Source organism: Argiope bruennichi, chromosome 4 (genome assembly GCF_947563725.1).
Source record: "Argiope bruennichi chromosome 4, qqArgBrue1.1, whole genome shotgun sequence".
Taxonomy (NCBI): Eukaryota; Metazoa; Arthropoda; class Arachnida; order Araneae; family Araneidae; genus Argiope; species Argiope bruennichi.
This window is the reverse complement of record NC_079154.1, coordinates 103,956,545-103,973,978: the sequence shown is the minus strand read 5'-3', so window position 1 is coordinate 103,973,978 and position 17,434 is coordinate 103,956,545. Positions and strand designations below refer to the sequence as shown.

At 29.4% G+C, this 17,434-nt stretch overlaps 1 protein-coding gene across 2 annotated transcripts in view; it reads left to right on the top strand.

Moving 5' to 3' along the window:
- LOC129965887 (ATP-binding cassette sub-family C member 4-like) overlaps nt 1–17,434 on the top strand; it is a 104,984-nt gene that overhangs the window by 23,129 nt on the left and 64,421 nt on the right. For both annotated transcript variants that reach the window (XM_056080148.1, XM_056080149.1), the window contains exon 2: nt 14,327–14,437. In XM_056080148.1, coding sequence (XP_055936123.1) covers nt 14,327–14,437 — 111 coding nt within the window. The remainder of the gene's footprint in view (nt 1–14,326; nt 14,438–17,434) is intronic.

The window sequence follows — 17,434 nt, the reverse complement described above, 5'->3', positions numbered from 1 at the left end:
TCTAATTCGTAAATTATTTTATTAGAATATGAACATTTTTCCATCTATAATATAATATAAATAAACACTATTTTATTTAAAGACCTTGGCTTATTTTCCAATGACATACTTAAGCTTCCTCTAATACAAACTGTGACGTAGTAAATTCTACTACCCGTATTTTAATCCATTGTCCTAATTTTACTTTTGTCAATTCACTTTCACACGTCTATTTTAAACCTACAGGTGTATGAAAATCCTTACCCTAAATTTTTTGAATTTCTGAAAGCCATTGCTTTTTTTCGCAGTATCTGATTTTTTTTTCTTTTGTTCCAAATCGTGTTCCATCACTGATGTTTTTATTTTTTGACATTTATGTAATTTTACGAATTCCACTCAAAACCTGGTCGATTATTGATAGTTGAATAAATCTTATGAACAGCATAGTTTGTCTTAAATTAAGGTAACCGACTTAGTTAAAAACGTGAAAATTCCGATTTTTATTTATTTAATTATTTGCAGTTTCAAAAATAGGTACGTTTGTTTTCAGTGATATCTTTATTTTGTCTCTAAGGGGCAATTAGAAACAAAGTTATAACAAACTATTGACATGAAAATGATGCCTATTTATAAGCATTTAAAAACTTTGTGTAGCGAGACTTTTTGTAGAACGAGTTTTTTTTTACATATTTCTAATGTGCGAGTATCGTCATATTTCAAAAAATAACCAAGATATTTTAATGAAATTCATAATTAGTGTCCATTACGTTATGCAGAATGCGACGAACTATAGATATGATGATGAATGCTCTAGAAATGGATTTATGATTGTTTAATGTAAATATTGTTGACAAAATTCCATAATTTCATATATTACACACAAAAATTTTATTTTTGAATATAATCTTTAGATAATAGTTAATTATCCTCTAAGATATATTACACATGTAATGTTAGAAACAAAAACGAAAAACTTTAACAATTTTTTTTTCTCTAGAAAAATCCTAGGTTTTGTAAATAACTGCTAAAACTTTCATCAAAACATGCTTTTTCTTCAAACATTACATATGCATATTTAAATAATTTCACTTTAACTCATCATTGTATCCTTATATTAACCCTTTCTAGGGCCGTGGGAAGTATGCTTCCCACCAAATTTATCAATATTTGTATGAAATTATGTAGGTTGGCATAAGTTCTGACAATTTTTTTTAGAAAGACAGAAACTTAGATGCTTCAGGTCTTTATCTTACACAGACTGATGTGTCTTGATTTGTTACTTAATTATTAATTAAACTAATTAATTAATTAATCAAATTAAATTTATCTAATAATTTATCTTAAATTTATCTAAGCTAAATGAATCCTTTTTCTTATTCTAATTTCAAGCCTAAAAATATTGAAACATAATATGACTAGAAAAAAAATGGCCTTTAAAGGGTTAATAAAAAACATCACATAAGAATTAAATTTTAAAAAAATCGACTCTGAATCTAGTTGGTTATTTTGAATTGAATTTAGTACTAGAAATCCATCCAATATTAATAACCATAAGATTTTCATAAGAAAAAGATTTGTCAGCAACGGATATTCTGCTGAACTTACAATAAATCATACCAATTATTAAATAGAATTTTTGTTACATTATCTCATTGTGCAAAGTACTAAAAATATTAGATAGAATTGCAGAAATAGTCAAATTTTATCTCTAAATACCTTTAATCATATGACAGTCCATCAATATTCGATAAAATTTGACATGGAATAGAGATGATATTTGTGATTATATTATTTGATGAGGGGTATGCTCTGTTTTTCCTTAAATCTTGACAGTTTCGCGTCTTTCTTATTTTTTGCCATTTTCTGTAACAAAAGACTTATCTGCTAAAAAGACCCGGAAGTGGATATTATCAAGAAAATACTTCATTCAATGGGGGGAATCTTCTTAAATTGTTTCCATTTGGAGTGCCTTATTTGCTCTTCCTTTTATATAATCTTATCATCTGTTTGAAAAGCGAATTTTATCACTCATGAGTGACAATACTGTTGAAAAACCACTCAACTTGGATTCTTTTCGGTATATAAGAATTTGCATTGTATTTAATGTTATTTATCATTTTATCACTTCATCGGGAACTTACTACATTGATATACATAACTATTAAGAAAACGTATCAATATTTCCGCTTAAATATTGACATTGGGATATAGGGAATAAATTTTGTGTCGAAATTAATATACTTTTTAAGATATTCTAATTATGTCCTTAAGGTTTAACTTTAGTGTGAAATTAAAGTATTTATTTAATTTTATTTAAAGGCCATTATCCGGAAATTTATTTAATATTTTTATTAATGTGAAATTAAGAATATGGTTGTGAAAATTGAAGATTATTTGAGAGTTAAAAATTATTAAAGCTTATTAGACTGAAATGCTTATAGAATGTGATTTCTTTTATCGTTTTAACAAAAAAAAAATGTGTTTTTGTATCTGTATTTTTATCGGTAGTTCCAAGAGACCAAACTATTTGACATAAATTTATGGGAAATATACTTTGAAAAATGGAAATTTGCACCACAAAACGATATTTTTAAAATTTTAATTAAATATGAAGTTAGCTTTTGCTATATATCTGCAAGAAATTCCGAAAATATTCTCACATGAAAACCTTTTTTAGATCATTTTGAAATTCAAAAAAAATAAATAAATTATTTTCTGGAGCAATTTAATTATGCAGTTTTTTAAATATGTTTTTGCATAATTCTCAATAAAACATATCATTGTTCTACTGAAATTATTTTTATTATTTCACCAACTATTTAATCGCTTCATTTTCTGTTATTGTTGAAAGCTAAGGAAGAAAGATTTTATTTATTTTTCCGTGTAATTTATATCATGAATAAGAAATTGAAGTTTTTGTGTCATGAAAGAAGAACGTACATTTACAGGAAAGAATATATATGTACTTAATTATAAATATTATAGCCCAAATTTATAACCTAGTCAAAATAGCCGTTTATTTTTCATATTGGGACATTTTTCCATTCTTTTTAATTTTTTTTCCGAAACTCATTTTTTTCTTTTGGACAAGGCTTCCCAACTTTTAAACACTGGAACGCACTTTTTAGAATTTTATCGAATCTATTGTGACCGACTTTATTCTCGGCGCACTGAAGAACAGAGTACATTCTTTCCGAAAAATATTTAATGGGCCACAAAAAGAATGTTTGTGAAGGGAAAAAAAGCACCTATTATTGAATATAAGTGTACAAAAAATATTCCTAATATGAGGCATGATAGAGATTTAAGCTCATCAAAAATTGACTCATGATTCCTGAACTGATTGCTACTCTTATTTTAGGAATTCCTGCTCTAGGACATCAATGGCTTGCTAGATTTTTAATAATGGACTCATGCCATTACTTTGTCTAAATATCCGTCAAACGCACATTATTTATTTTCTTCTATACGAAGTACACATTGAGAAAGTATTGGAATAGTCAAATTTGAAATCAAGACTGGGACAAATCTCCATGTATTAATACTTTCCTGAATTAGAGAAGCCCATTTTGGGAATTATGTCTATCTGTCTGTGAACACGATGATTCAAATGCTTTGAGCAAGAGGGATGCAATTTGATATGTGCATCATATTTATTGATTAATATCAAATTTTAAATGAAATCTATTCGCATAAAGTCTGTTTGTCCGACTATCCTAATGCAAATCAACTATTAAGTAAAAAGCACTAGATGGACTAAAGTTAGAATCTAAAATGTAAATATTTATCAAATATGAAACCACCCCTAAATTTGTATGTACGTAGATGCAGTAATTCAAAAATGCAATGACCTAAGTAAATGAAATTTGGTATGTGATCTTGTGATTACAATTGTAATTCTATGTTAAATTTCGGCTTTAATCGGTTAGGAAATAATGAGTACGAAATACGTAACTAACTTTCTTTTACTTGCGTACTAACCGCATCCCAGCCATTAATCGTAAGAAGGCAAATTACCAAAGAGCGCACGGTAGTAAGTTTTTTTCGTAATTATTTTTCGCCAAATGATATGCTGTTTGTAATATACAAGTCCTGTTTTCTCTACTATAATATCAAATCAACCATGTATACAAGTCCTGTTTTCTTTACTATAATATCAAGTCAATTATGCATACAAGTCCTATTTTCTTTACTATAATATCAAGTAAATCATTATACAAATCCTGTTTTCTTTATTATAATATCAAGTCAATCATGTATACAAGTCGTATTTTCTTTACTATAATATCAAGTAAATCATTATACAAATCCTGTTTTCTTTATTATAATATCAAGTCAATCATGTATACAAGTCGTATTTTCTTTACTATAATATCAAGTAAATCATTATACAAATCCTGTTTTCTTTATTATAATATCGTCAATCATGTATACAAGTCGTATTTTCTTTACTATAATATCAAGTAAATCATTATACAAATCCTGTTTTCTTTATTATAATATCAAGTCAATCATGTATACAAGTCGTATTTTCTTTACTATAATATCAAGTAAATCATTATACAAATCCTGTTTTCTTTATTATAATATCAAGTCAATCATGTATACAAGTCCTGTTTTCTTTACTATAATATCAAGTCAACTATGTATACAAGTCCTGTTTTCTTTACTATAATATCAAGTCAACTATGTATACAAGTCCTGTTTTCTTTACTATAATATCAAGTCAACTATGTATACAAGTCCTGTTTTCTTTGCTATAATATCAAGCCAATCATGTATACAAGTCCTGTTTTCTTTACTATAATCTCAAACAACCATGCATACAAGTCCTGTTTTCTTTACTATAATATCAAACAACCATGCATACAAGTCCTGTTTTCTTTACTATAATATCAAACAACCATGCATACAAGTCCTGTTTCCTTTACTATAATATCAAATCAACCATGTATACAAGTCCTGTTTTCTTTACTATAATATCAAATCAACCATGTATACAAGTCCTATTTTCTTTACTATAATATTAAGTATAATTACAACTCTCTTGGTCTGAATATAAAAATCCGAGTACTCGAAATGTAGACAGTATAGTCAAAGGTTCACAATTTTATGCGAGGATGGAGATAGTATTTTTAATAGAGAGTATGCGGGAAATTTTTGATGAGTTGTGGTATGTTTACAATAAGTAAATAAAGTAAGCTTGTATTTCTGGCCATATAAGTATATATTTAAAAAAAAAAAGAAACCTTGTTTCTTATTTAGCAGACTTATATGAACTGCTTAATCACATCACACCTTACTTTTTCAAGGTAGAGAAGCACGTTTCTAAAACTAAGTAGCATCTTCAATGACCTTTGATAAGATATAAAATAACCTTGAAAAAGAGACATTATTTTTTTTTTCACAAATTTCCAAAGACGTGTGCCGTTTTTGTAAGAACTCTTAACACGTTGCCCTTATCTCCAATCTTGATATGCCCAGATATTTTGTCGTCGTGCTCAAAGAGTCAAGAATATGATACACATCATGACAAAACAAGAAAAAGGATTTATGATTTTTTTTTGCGCTTGTAAAATGAAACAACCTGTATAAATTTTGTGGATGGTTAGTTCTTTGTTGAAAGGGAGATAATACCAGCGACCTTGGCAACATCCATCCTTCTGGTTATCTACCTGAGACAAGAATCTGCCTAGTACGGCAACACCTCTTTATTTGTCAGAAAATTTTATGATGTTTCTCTGAAGTCATAATTTAAAATTTTTATTTAATCTAACCTTTGCTTATTGTTTACTAGCGCAACTTTTAAGTTTTTGTGTGCTAAACTTACTTTTCCAGAACAAGAAAAGATTAAGAAATTTCTGTGGATCAAGTTCAGAGATTTGTTGTTTATCCTGTAGCTTAAAACAGAGTGTTTATGTAACCGAGAGACAAGAAATTTATTGAATTAATAAGGATTCCATGGTATAGTAATGTTTTTAATCGGGTTGTATATCAATTTGCCGTGTAGAATTTATTGCGTGATAAAATTTATATTTCAAAAAAAAGTTATAGAATTATCTTCAAATATCTGAAATATATATATATATATATTCAATTTATGTTTTTCTCATTAAAAATAATTTTTGAAATAAATTCACTTTTTAAATTCAGCGTTAATATCCGATTATCAAACTAAGATTAATATCTGATATTTTAAAATATTTGAAATTTAATTTGACTTCATAGAAAAATAAATCTTTTCCAAATCAATAAAGGAATAATTCAACTAGGCATTTTGTTTATGTTTGATGAATAGCTGTAGTTAGTTAGTTAGTTTGTTCGTTTCAAGATTCTGAAACTAGCAGTTTTCTACGATTGTACCTCGCTAAGGGGTGGTAGGCAGAAAGATAAGCGGTCCTAATTCTGTGAATAATCTGAGTTCAGTTTATTGGCAAATGCATACATTTCCTTCTTTCATATTTCTTCTCACTTTTTTTTTGACGAAATAAACGCTTTTTGACGCATGCGCAAAAGCGCAAAGGGTTCTCGAATCCAAGAACAAACGGTAGTTTGGTTGCAGGTTCATTCGCTTGCAAAAACCACTATTTACAAATTTTATATCATAAAAAGTAAATGGAGCAGATGTTTATTTTTGCAGTTGCCAGCATTATTTAAAATTAATTTCGTTATAAAAAACAAGCAATACATTTTCGAAGCATAAATAAATAAACCATATTTGACTTATATATATTTGAGATAAATTGCATTTTTGAATTCATCAGTGGTTTTCCTCATCAATCTTTCACTCGTCGATTTTAGTCACTTGAGTCTCACAAATTTCGTCACTTGAGGAAATGCTTCATCATTAAATAAAATGACGGGTATTTTGACAACTTTAAAAAAATTAAAAAGATTTTTAAAATGGCACAATACAATAAATAAATACAATAAATTCATTAATAGTTTTCTGTATTTAAAAAGTGTATGTTTTTTTTTTTTTTTTTTTTTTTTTATAATTTGTGTTGGATTATAATCTTGTATTCCCTAACCAGATTTCAAATTTTGAATAATGAGTTGGTGTTTTTGGTATATCTTTACCTCATCCAGGGGTGTTTGTGCTCCGGGGAAACCCCGGAATTCCGGGGATTTTGAACTTCGATCCCCGGAATTTCCGGGGATCGTCGTTCAAAAGGAAGTAGGAATAATAATGAATTATTTATTTTGATCTGGGTAATTTTGTTTGCTTTTAAAGCAGAAAACGCAAGGTCAGTGTGTGTGGTGAAAACTTTTCCTTTCTTTCTCCAAAGGCAGTGATAATGCGTGAAAAGGGGGAAAAAACTTCTTTTTTGTTCTTTCCTTATTGCGAGTTATGACTCATTCCCCCGGTTCTCGGACATTCTCTTCTGGATTCTTTTCGGCAAGTGGGCGCGGCAGAAAAAAAAGGGGGAGACTTCGTTCGACCAGATGTGCGATAACGTGACTCTGGGTTCAAAGGTCTTATCTCTACTGGCGTGGCGCCAATAAGTAGAGAAGGGGGATTTTTCGCCGTATTAGCTATTTGTCATTGATCGCTTCGCAACTTTTTTTTCTCCGCTGTGTAAAATTTTCGTTTCATTTATTGATGCACGTGTAAATTTTTCGTTTCGCCTATTGAAATATTTTTTTATTTATGTACGCAAGAGAATTTCATTTAGAAATTTCAGCATATGAAACAGAAATTACCCCTTAAAAATTCATATCTAATTAGTTTTACAGCATTAGATCCAGAGCTAAGAGGTAAAACCAGTACAATATTAGCTTTTGAAAAATTATCATCTTTTATGTCCCATATTTTTAGTGATAATGAAAAGTCAAAAGTAGAAGCTGAAATAAGGTTATACCAGAGTGATATTGATATCACCAAAGAAATGCTCTACACATCTGATGAAAGTGGAAATCAAGTCAAGTGTACAATTGATAAATATTGGTCTAAAGTTTTTAATTTAAAAGAGGATTTCACAAATGATTATAAGTATCCTACATTGGCTAAATTGGTCAAAGCCTGCCTTAGCTGCTTCCATGGCCCATTAGTGGAAAGTGCATTCAACTTAATGGATACACTTGTCACTGACTATAGAACCTCTCTTAAGATTGATTCCCTAGATGCAGTGCAGACTATTAAATATGATTTAATGGCTTCTAAAGAAACCTCATGTGAAAAATATGGCTCAAAAAATCCAATGACTGATCCAATTCACAAAGATCTCTTACTGAATATGAACAGAAGTTGGAAAACATATCAAGAGGACTTAAAAACATGTATTTCAGATGAGTCACCTATAAAAGTCTCTGAAAAACCTTCTACATTAGCAGAAAAGCAAACTGCTTCTACCTCTGCATGTGCAGTTCTCGAGGAAATTTCTTCAACTGTAAATGAGGAAAATAAAAGTCAACCTTCCTGCAATTATGAAGTTCACCACAAAAGAAAGACAAGCCCACAAACATCAGAAAATAAAAAAAAAGCAGCAGAAATTAGATAATTTTTTTTTAAGAATTAATTCAGGTAATTTAAAATATTTGCATAAAATGTAGTAGTTTATATGTTTGAAAATTTATGGTTATTAATTTTGCAAAAAAAGTAATTCATTGAACTTTTATAATTAGGTCATTCAATACTTCATAGTTGTAATTTTTCATTCCCCCCCCCCTTCTCGAAACTCCAAAATGCCGGTAGTAAGTCCGTAAATGTTTCAGGGGATTTTTTGGGGTCCCACAAACACCCCTGCTCATCTTTCTGATTGATTCACTTAGTGTCATTGTAACAATTAAAGTAGAATAATGAATTGAAAATAAATTAAAACAATTATTTAAGTAAATAAACATCGAAGTTGATAGGAACAGCAATTGGGCCGTGGTGGTAAGGTCTCGGCTTGTGAGCCGTGGGTTTCAGGTTCGAGACCCGTTTCCACCGAAGAACCGTCGTGTAAGGGGGTCTGTTGCACGTTAAATCCGTCACGACCAAACGTCCTCCCGCTGGTGTGGTGTGGCGTGGAGATGGTGGGTGCCAGTTCAGGTATCGTCCTCGTCATCTGACCGCGGTTCAAAATGACGAGGTCCGTCCCAAAATAGACCTAGTGTTGCTTCAAACGGGACGTTAATATAACTAAACTAAACTAAGGAGCAGCAATCATTATTGGTAAACAAGAATAAAATAATGTAATTAAACAATATATTTAATAGAAGAAATAATGAAATATATAAAAAGATTGCTTTGGAAAGAAATAATTTGAAAACATTGTATAGAAATTTTAATACATATTGAATGCATCAAAATCAGTGCTAAATTGAGCTTTTACTTTTAATGTTTCAAAACACTTATATAAATTTAAAGCCTTAACAACTAATAATAATAGTAGTAATAGAACACGTGTCATGCATTAACGCAGGGGTAATTATATATTACAAACATTTAAGGGTTCTCTCCCTAAAATTTTCGCACATACTCTCTTATAAAATTGTGACCCTCTCCCTCCTCCACATAAAATGACTACCTTACTTAAGGGTCACGAATGCCTTTTCATGGCATTGGCAAACAATAGCAACGAAATATCCGTGTGTGGTCTGAAGTAAGCATTTTCACAGAGTCTGTCATATAATTCTTGACGATATTTTTGGTAGTTCCCGGAATTCAGCAATGGATATACGAAAATCGAATTTGTGTTTTAAACACGTTGCTTCCAGTCGATTGTAAAATGTACAAATAATATAGTATAAGTAAAAATATGCATAAAGTGTACATTTGCTATATCTTATAATATGGTAAAGAAAACTGAATATGCATTTTAAAAGCCTTATTTTTCGATCTATTGAAACCAAAGTTTGGGCACAGAAGTAAAATTTTGGTCACAAAAATCACATACCAAATTTCATATATTTTTAAATCATTGCATTTTTTTTTAAGTTTCCGCGTTTTATGGAAAAAAAAACCGGATTGACGGCAAGTCCATCCCTTGACTGATTTGGTTTCAATTTTGATAGGTATCTATATTTTGGATGTTGTGTACCAAATTTTATACATCTAGCTGCACTCGTTTTATAGTTATCGTTTTAACTTATATTCGAACAGAAAGACTGAAAGACTACATCTAAAATGGATTTCACTCAAACGTTGATAGAAATCTACAAATTGGATGTAAAGACCATATACCAAATTTTATCAGTCTAGCTCCAAACGTTTCTGAATTGTATGTGTCACTGACAAATAATGGACGAACATTATAACAAAAATGTGTTTTTAAACTTGGGGCGATCTAAAGCGTGAAAGTTCATCAAAATCTCAATTTCGTAAAACACATTTTGCATTTGAGTTTTTTGGTCGTTAGGATTATTTTCTTTATGCTTCGTATACTAGAACGTAAAAATCATTTACATATTGGGCGTTTTTTCAAATTTTAACAAGACTGAAATGTCGTTAAAAATAGGTGAAAATTTACAATACTTCCTTAACCCTTTAAAGGGCCATTTTTTTCTAGCTATATTATGTTAAAATATTTTTAGGCCTGAAATTAGAATAAGAAAAGGGATTCATTTAGCTTATTAGATAAATTTAATTTGTTTAATTAATAATTAAGTGACAAACCAAGACGCATCATTTAGTGTGAAATAAAGAACTGAAGCATCTAAGTTTCTGTCTTTCTAAAAAAATGTGTCAGAACTTATGCCAACCTACATAATTTCATACAAAGATTGATAAATTTGGTGGGAAGCATACTTCCCACGGCCCTAGAAAAGGTTAACCTGGTTTTTTAAAACTCAATTGTGTTTTATATTGCACTTTATATCAGTTGTGTTAACTTGAAGAATATTTGATAATTTTGTTTTAAATTTTTGTATAAAACATAATTTTTTTTTCACTTTTAAATTGGATTTAAATAATCGAACACAAAAATTTTCAAATTTCCTGCAGCTTGCATTCACAATCTTATTTAAAAACGATTCATTTCTGTCACAAATGTGTGCCTTAAGCAGAAGCGCTAATGTTATGAAATAAGAACAATTGGAGGTCATTATATAAGTTAGAACTTCTGACTAAGCCGGAGCTGGAAATTATCTTTTCCATCTTCTTATCAATTATCTATGCAATTTTCTTGGAATGCCAAATGGGACAAATTATTATCTACCAACTGCCATTACGTTTAATTAACGCCTTATTTTGTGTCACTATAAAGTGTCATTTATCTTATGATGACAAAATAAATAGTTATTTATTGTACACTTATTTTGGGCTCATCAAAAGTTGAAAAATGAGCGACAGTGTTCTATCCTCGACTTTTTCATTGACTTCCGCCTTTATAGGCCCATATTGGTTTAACTTCGCGCAGTAAGATTCGAGGGGAACATTTTTAATTATACATACTTTCATAGATAAATTTGTAACTGAAGAAGGCTTTAAATTTTAAAACGATGTAAAAATAATTTTTATGTAATAATATTTTCGCAAGGTATGATAGAGAACACCAGAATTACACTTAAGTTTTAGCTATAAATATTTATATTTTGTCTCGAAATGCACATTTCCTCTCTTAAAAGTTTATTTGAGCCATATTAAGTTAGTTCTAAGACAAATACACCGACAAGTAGAGCTCTAAAAAACACTAACGCATAATTATCCTTTAATTTTAGAAAATATGCAGCTTCTAAAAAATCTCTTCTTTCGAAATCTAATTATACGTAAAATGAGATCCTTATTTAGTTTCGATTTAAATCAAACTTCTTTTTAAAATAATATTAAAAGTATTAATAAAATATTTAATTCTTTAATTTTATTTATTGTTTAGAGCGAAGTTTTATGATTTACTCTATGTACGTCTCTGATTTTTCTATCTTCCTTCCTTCTTTTTATATTAGTTAAAACGCTTTCTCTCTCTCGTAACTAGTATTCTAATTTGAAATTCACTTTATATTAAGTTTATATTGACTTTATATTATTAATGATAATATTATATATAATATTATCTTATAACTTTAAACGATCAATTTTTGTATGTATATAAATTTATTTCGTGTATCTTAGATTCTAACGATTTGGATTCATTTTTATATTTAGATGAGGTTTTGCTTTTTAAGTTTATCTGTGTAGGTGTTTTTCCTGTAAAAACCGGATTTTACATTTAGAAAAGAAAAAGCATTTTTTATAACTAACTATTAGAGCCTCTTTCTGTCTGCTGTCATGCTTACAATGTCATATAACGCCATCTCAGTCCCGATTTCACTTTGGTAAAACTGAGTATAAATTAAAAAAAATTAAGTAATGATAGATAAACTGTATAAAGAATACTGTAATAACAGCAGATTGTTTCGAATAACATGTTAAACTAAGTGCATTCACGATTTTTTATTATTTAAGTGACCAGTTAATATATAGGTAGGATTGAAAAAATATTCATATGTAAACAGTATGTGATTCGTATCTAAATATTTTCTTTAAAAAAAAAAAAAAACTGCCAAGCAAACTTGGTTTTCCAGATATTTTTTATACTAAATTCTGTAGCATGCGGATTTTTCATTTAGAATATGATATGCCTATCACAGATATAAACTTATATATATAGTAAATTAACGTTCGTAATTTCTCATTTATACGCCAGTTCATTTCAATACCGCTCCCTTTACAGAACAGAACGCATCTCATACCTCCTTACCTATAATCATTTTGAGTAGTTTGAAGGGCATGTCACGGAACTTTATTTAAACATCAGAATATTTACAGACGATAAAACAGAAATGAGTACGTACAGAGTTTACAAGCATATAAAAAACGATAATTATATGAAACCGTTTACGACGGTTTTCTACTTTGTAATAGGATAGAAAAATTATCTGGAGTAATAAAAAAACAGAAGGATATTATGAATTTAAAAAAAAACATGAGAAATACTTCATTTATACTAGAACACAAAGAACCAGTGTCGTAATTAGGGTAGTGCAGGAAGAGCAGGTTTTCTGGCAGAAAATTGTGGAATAAATTAGTTACATTTTAGGAAAATAAACACATTTCTTGAACTTTTAATCCCCAGAAATAAAATAAAACTTCGTGAAGACAAAGATAAAGAATTGTGATAAGAATTCCCAATTTTAAATCGTTATTTGAGTTCCGTATGTAAACATCATATTTGATATTAATAATAAAGTCATGAAAGTTTGGAAATATTTTGATTAATAATCAAAAACCTATATGTCATCATAATATAAATGAATTATGTGAGTGGTATTTATAAAACTTGACTCAACATAAAATCATATTTGGATTTAGTAGATCAAATGTCTAGTCATTGAACATTTTATCAATCAGCAAAAAACAGGATTAGTGGTTTTAAATAGATAAGCAATTATTAAGAATTGCTAATAAATTAAACAATGAGGAAAATTGGATAATAAAAGTGCTGAGTTCAGATATTATACATAAAAAGACAATGATGTGAGAGTATAATAAACTATCTGTCGGATTATTGGACGTTTGAAACGATTTTTTTTGTTGTTAAATTGGAATCTCAGCAACCAGAAAAAGTCTTTGTTCAAATTATATTAGTTTTGAGCTTGCAAACGAATTCTTCTTTGGATTTATAACTCTACCATACTGGTTCAGTTTGAATTCTTAAAGCAATAATGATTTAATTTCTGCTCAATATTGGACATATAATAATTAACCGAACAACGTCTCTAAAAATACCTAATCTAAATGAATTTGAGGACAGAATAAATTTCATCGAAATTCGGGGGACGCTGTATTGGTACTTGACATTGGAGTCATTTTGTGTAGGTAGCCTAAAATTCGCAAATTTTCCACTTGTCATTGCTTTTCCATTCCTATGAGGGGAAGGACAATACTTACAAATCAAGAAGGACATTATCCTTTTTTCCCTTCCATTTTCAGGTAAATGACGCAGGGAGGATAGGCAATTAAAAACTTTTTTTTATCAAAACATTATGAAAAAACATTCAGTGATTAATTTCATTCATAATGCTGTATTTTATACTCACAGTTCATTAATAGGTTAGACGACCATTAAATTTTTTATGATTGCATGCTTACTTCTGCGCGTACTTTTAAATCGAATAAAATAAGAAATGTATAACTGGTATACAATAAAGGTACGACTTGTCACATTTTTATGATAATTTTAAAACAATTTTTCACTGTTATTCTTTAATATACTGTATCAAAAGCATTAAAATTAATACTTCTGATGAAATTTGTATATTAGCAGCATCATATTTTTAAGTAATTGATTAAAAATTGTATTATATGTTTCATTGTACATATTATTATTTACTATTAAGTTTGTCGATTTGTTCAAACCCTTATATTGTTTCTTCTTTTGTGTAGGTGGCTCAACCCAACTTTCATAAAAGGCCGAAAGGGAAATTTGAAACTAGGGGATATTTATGATTGTCCATATGTTGACTCATCGGAAAAAGTTGGCGAAAAAATGATAAAGTAAGTTTTATTTCTGAATTTTCGCAGAAAAGATAAGAGAAAATTTGATAATTTAAGTTGCTTTTTATCGTATATCATGAATGAATGTCTAGTAATATTGTACCAAAAGAAATTGAACGTCCAAATAATTTGTTATTCAACTTAAAACAGTCTATCGTGAAAAGTCTTGAAAATGGTAATGACACATGTGAATAAAATATTATTATTAATGATTAATAAAGATAAAAAAAATAACAACAAGTAAGCTTAAATTGTTAATCAATTTTCCTCTAAATTTAAATGTTGTTTTTCGATAGTCATTAATGAAATGTTTAACAGTTACACTGCTTTTTGCGAGTTAGTGTGAAAACAGCGTGTACTTCGTCCTTTTTGGCATACTCTATCCAACTATATAGATTTGCATAAAAAGCCTATAAAAAGCGCCTAGCGTAACCTAACCGCATAGTACATCATGTAGCTTCAGTATCATTAAGTGTGTTAACCCTTTAAAGGGCCATTTTTTTCTAGACATATTATGTTAAAATATTTTTAGGCTTGAAATTCGAACAAGAAAAGGGATTCATTTAGCTTATTAGATAAATTTAATTTCATTAATTAATAATTTGGTTAATTAATAATTAAGTAACAAATCAAGACACATCATTTTGTCTCAGATAAAGAACTGAAGCATCTAAGTTTCTGACTTACTAAAAAAATTTGTCAGAACTTATGCCAACCTACATAATTTCATACAAAGATTGATACATTTGGTGGGAAGCATACTTCCCACAGCCCTAGAAAGGATTAAATAAAGCTTATTCGTTCTTTTAGTAAAAAATTCTTTTGGCTTTCTCATAATAAATTCTTATTTGTTTCTGAATCATATCTGAAGAGATTTTATACATGAGTGAAATTCATTTTATCATGACTGTGATTCTGCTGTTTATGAATATCAGACTTTTCTGTTAGTAAAAATTTATAATGCAATCCTTGGGACTCTGAAATTATTAACATAATTATTTTTCACCAGCAATGTGTAATAATATTGACTGAACAAAATTCAGTTTCTGTTGAAAAAATTCTTCGTATCGCGACGGAAGCGCTATGGTGCATGAAAAATTAATGTTATACACCACGAACTCAAAATTGATACAATTGAAGGAATTAATTGGAATTAAATAAACTGTCTACGAACTTAACAAAAACAGCAAAAAACATCCTGGCTCCAATTATCAGCGACATGCATTCTTCCTCAAGCCAGAGTATAATGACAATGACATAACCATATGCGAACCTCGACCTTCAACCATACTCATTAGAATCGCATTCTTTTGTCTGAAGCCTTTCATTGCAGTCTTAAGATGACTCCTAAACTTTATTTTCTAAGCAACTTCGATATTCAGATTTAAAGTGATCTTCAGATAAAATCACGACGATTTCAGGCTTTCAGATTAAACTGGTGGTTGTGGTCTCCCTAAAACTTTCTTGCGTACTTTCTAATGAAAGTCTTTTTCAATAGTTACGAAATATTAATCTTTGGCGTGAAATGACCATGTTTACTGAAACTCTCATATCATCCTTGGCGAGTTATTTGGCGATTAATCACTGGCATGGGATTAATAACATCGTTGGCGAGTTATTTGGCGATTAATCACTGGCATGGGATTAATAACATCGTTGGCGAGTTATTTGGCGATTAATCACTGGCATGGGATTAATAACATCGTTGGCGAGTTATTTGGCGATTAATCACTGGCATGGCGTTAATAACATCCGAAGCGCGAATCTGCATCTTAAATGCGTTTTTCCCAATCGATTGAAACAAAATTTTGTTCAAAACTACATTTGTAGTCATAAACTCCCATACCAAATTTGATATATTTAACTCATTGAGTTTATTGCTTTTAAGTGCTTCTAAAAGTACAGACAGACAGATGGTCAACCCCCTCGTTGGATTTGACTCAAAATTTGATTAGGTACCTACCAAATTTTACACAATAGATGTTAAATCTGTGTACCAAATGTTATCCATCTAGCTCTCTTCGTTCATCTAGCTTCATTCGTTTTATCCATCCGGAGTTCTCCGTTAGTTACCATGTTAACATATATTCGAACGGGCGGACAGACAGACTTTCCATGAACGGATTTCGCTCAAAATTTGGTAAAAATCTAGAAGTTCGGTGTGAAGACTGTGTATCAAATTTCACTCGTCTAACTCAAAGCGTTTTTGAGTTATCCTTGTCGCAGACAGACAGACGGACATTTCCCAAAAATGTATTTTTCGAAATCAGGGAAATCTATAACGCGGTCAGAGTCAAATTCTTGAGTTCGAATTTATTATACTTTCTGTTTACTACGTATACGAGAGAGAATATTTTATTAACTCTTTTATTAGTGTAACTAAAGAGTATAAAATATTTTTTTAAAATCAAAAACATGAAAATCAAAACAAAATGGTAAAAGCATGAGGAGCTGATAAAAATACTCTAAACATTTTGGATTTAATATTGCATTTGTGATTCGTTCCACTTTTCTTACTTATGGAATTTTAATTCTATCACTTGATTTTTATAGTTATTTTTACCACCCCATGGTTTTGCACTATACACATTTATAATTCTGACAATAAACTGCATGCCTAATTTTATCCAAATTTGTCTTTGCGCATTAGTGTTATCTCAAACACATTCATCAGACAGATATAATTGTTCCTTGATTAATTTCTTCTAGCATTTGATAATAATCTGCAATTTTTGCTGTAGAGATTACATACCGAATTTCGTTCATCCGATTAATTGTATTTTTGAGTATCGTGTTCATAGATTAAAATTAACTCTAAAAATTGTGTTTGGCGAACGCGATTCTTTCTCCTTGTTCACTTTATATATGAAAAAGTAAAATTGTTATATTAGAATAATTTTTTAAAAATATTATGTAAAATCATTTATATCTGAATGCTTGATTTTATGATGATTCCCCTTTGCATAATTGCTTTCAATTGATATATATTTATTTCAT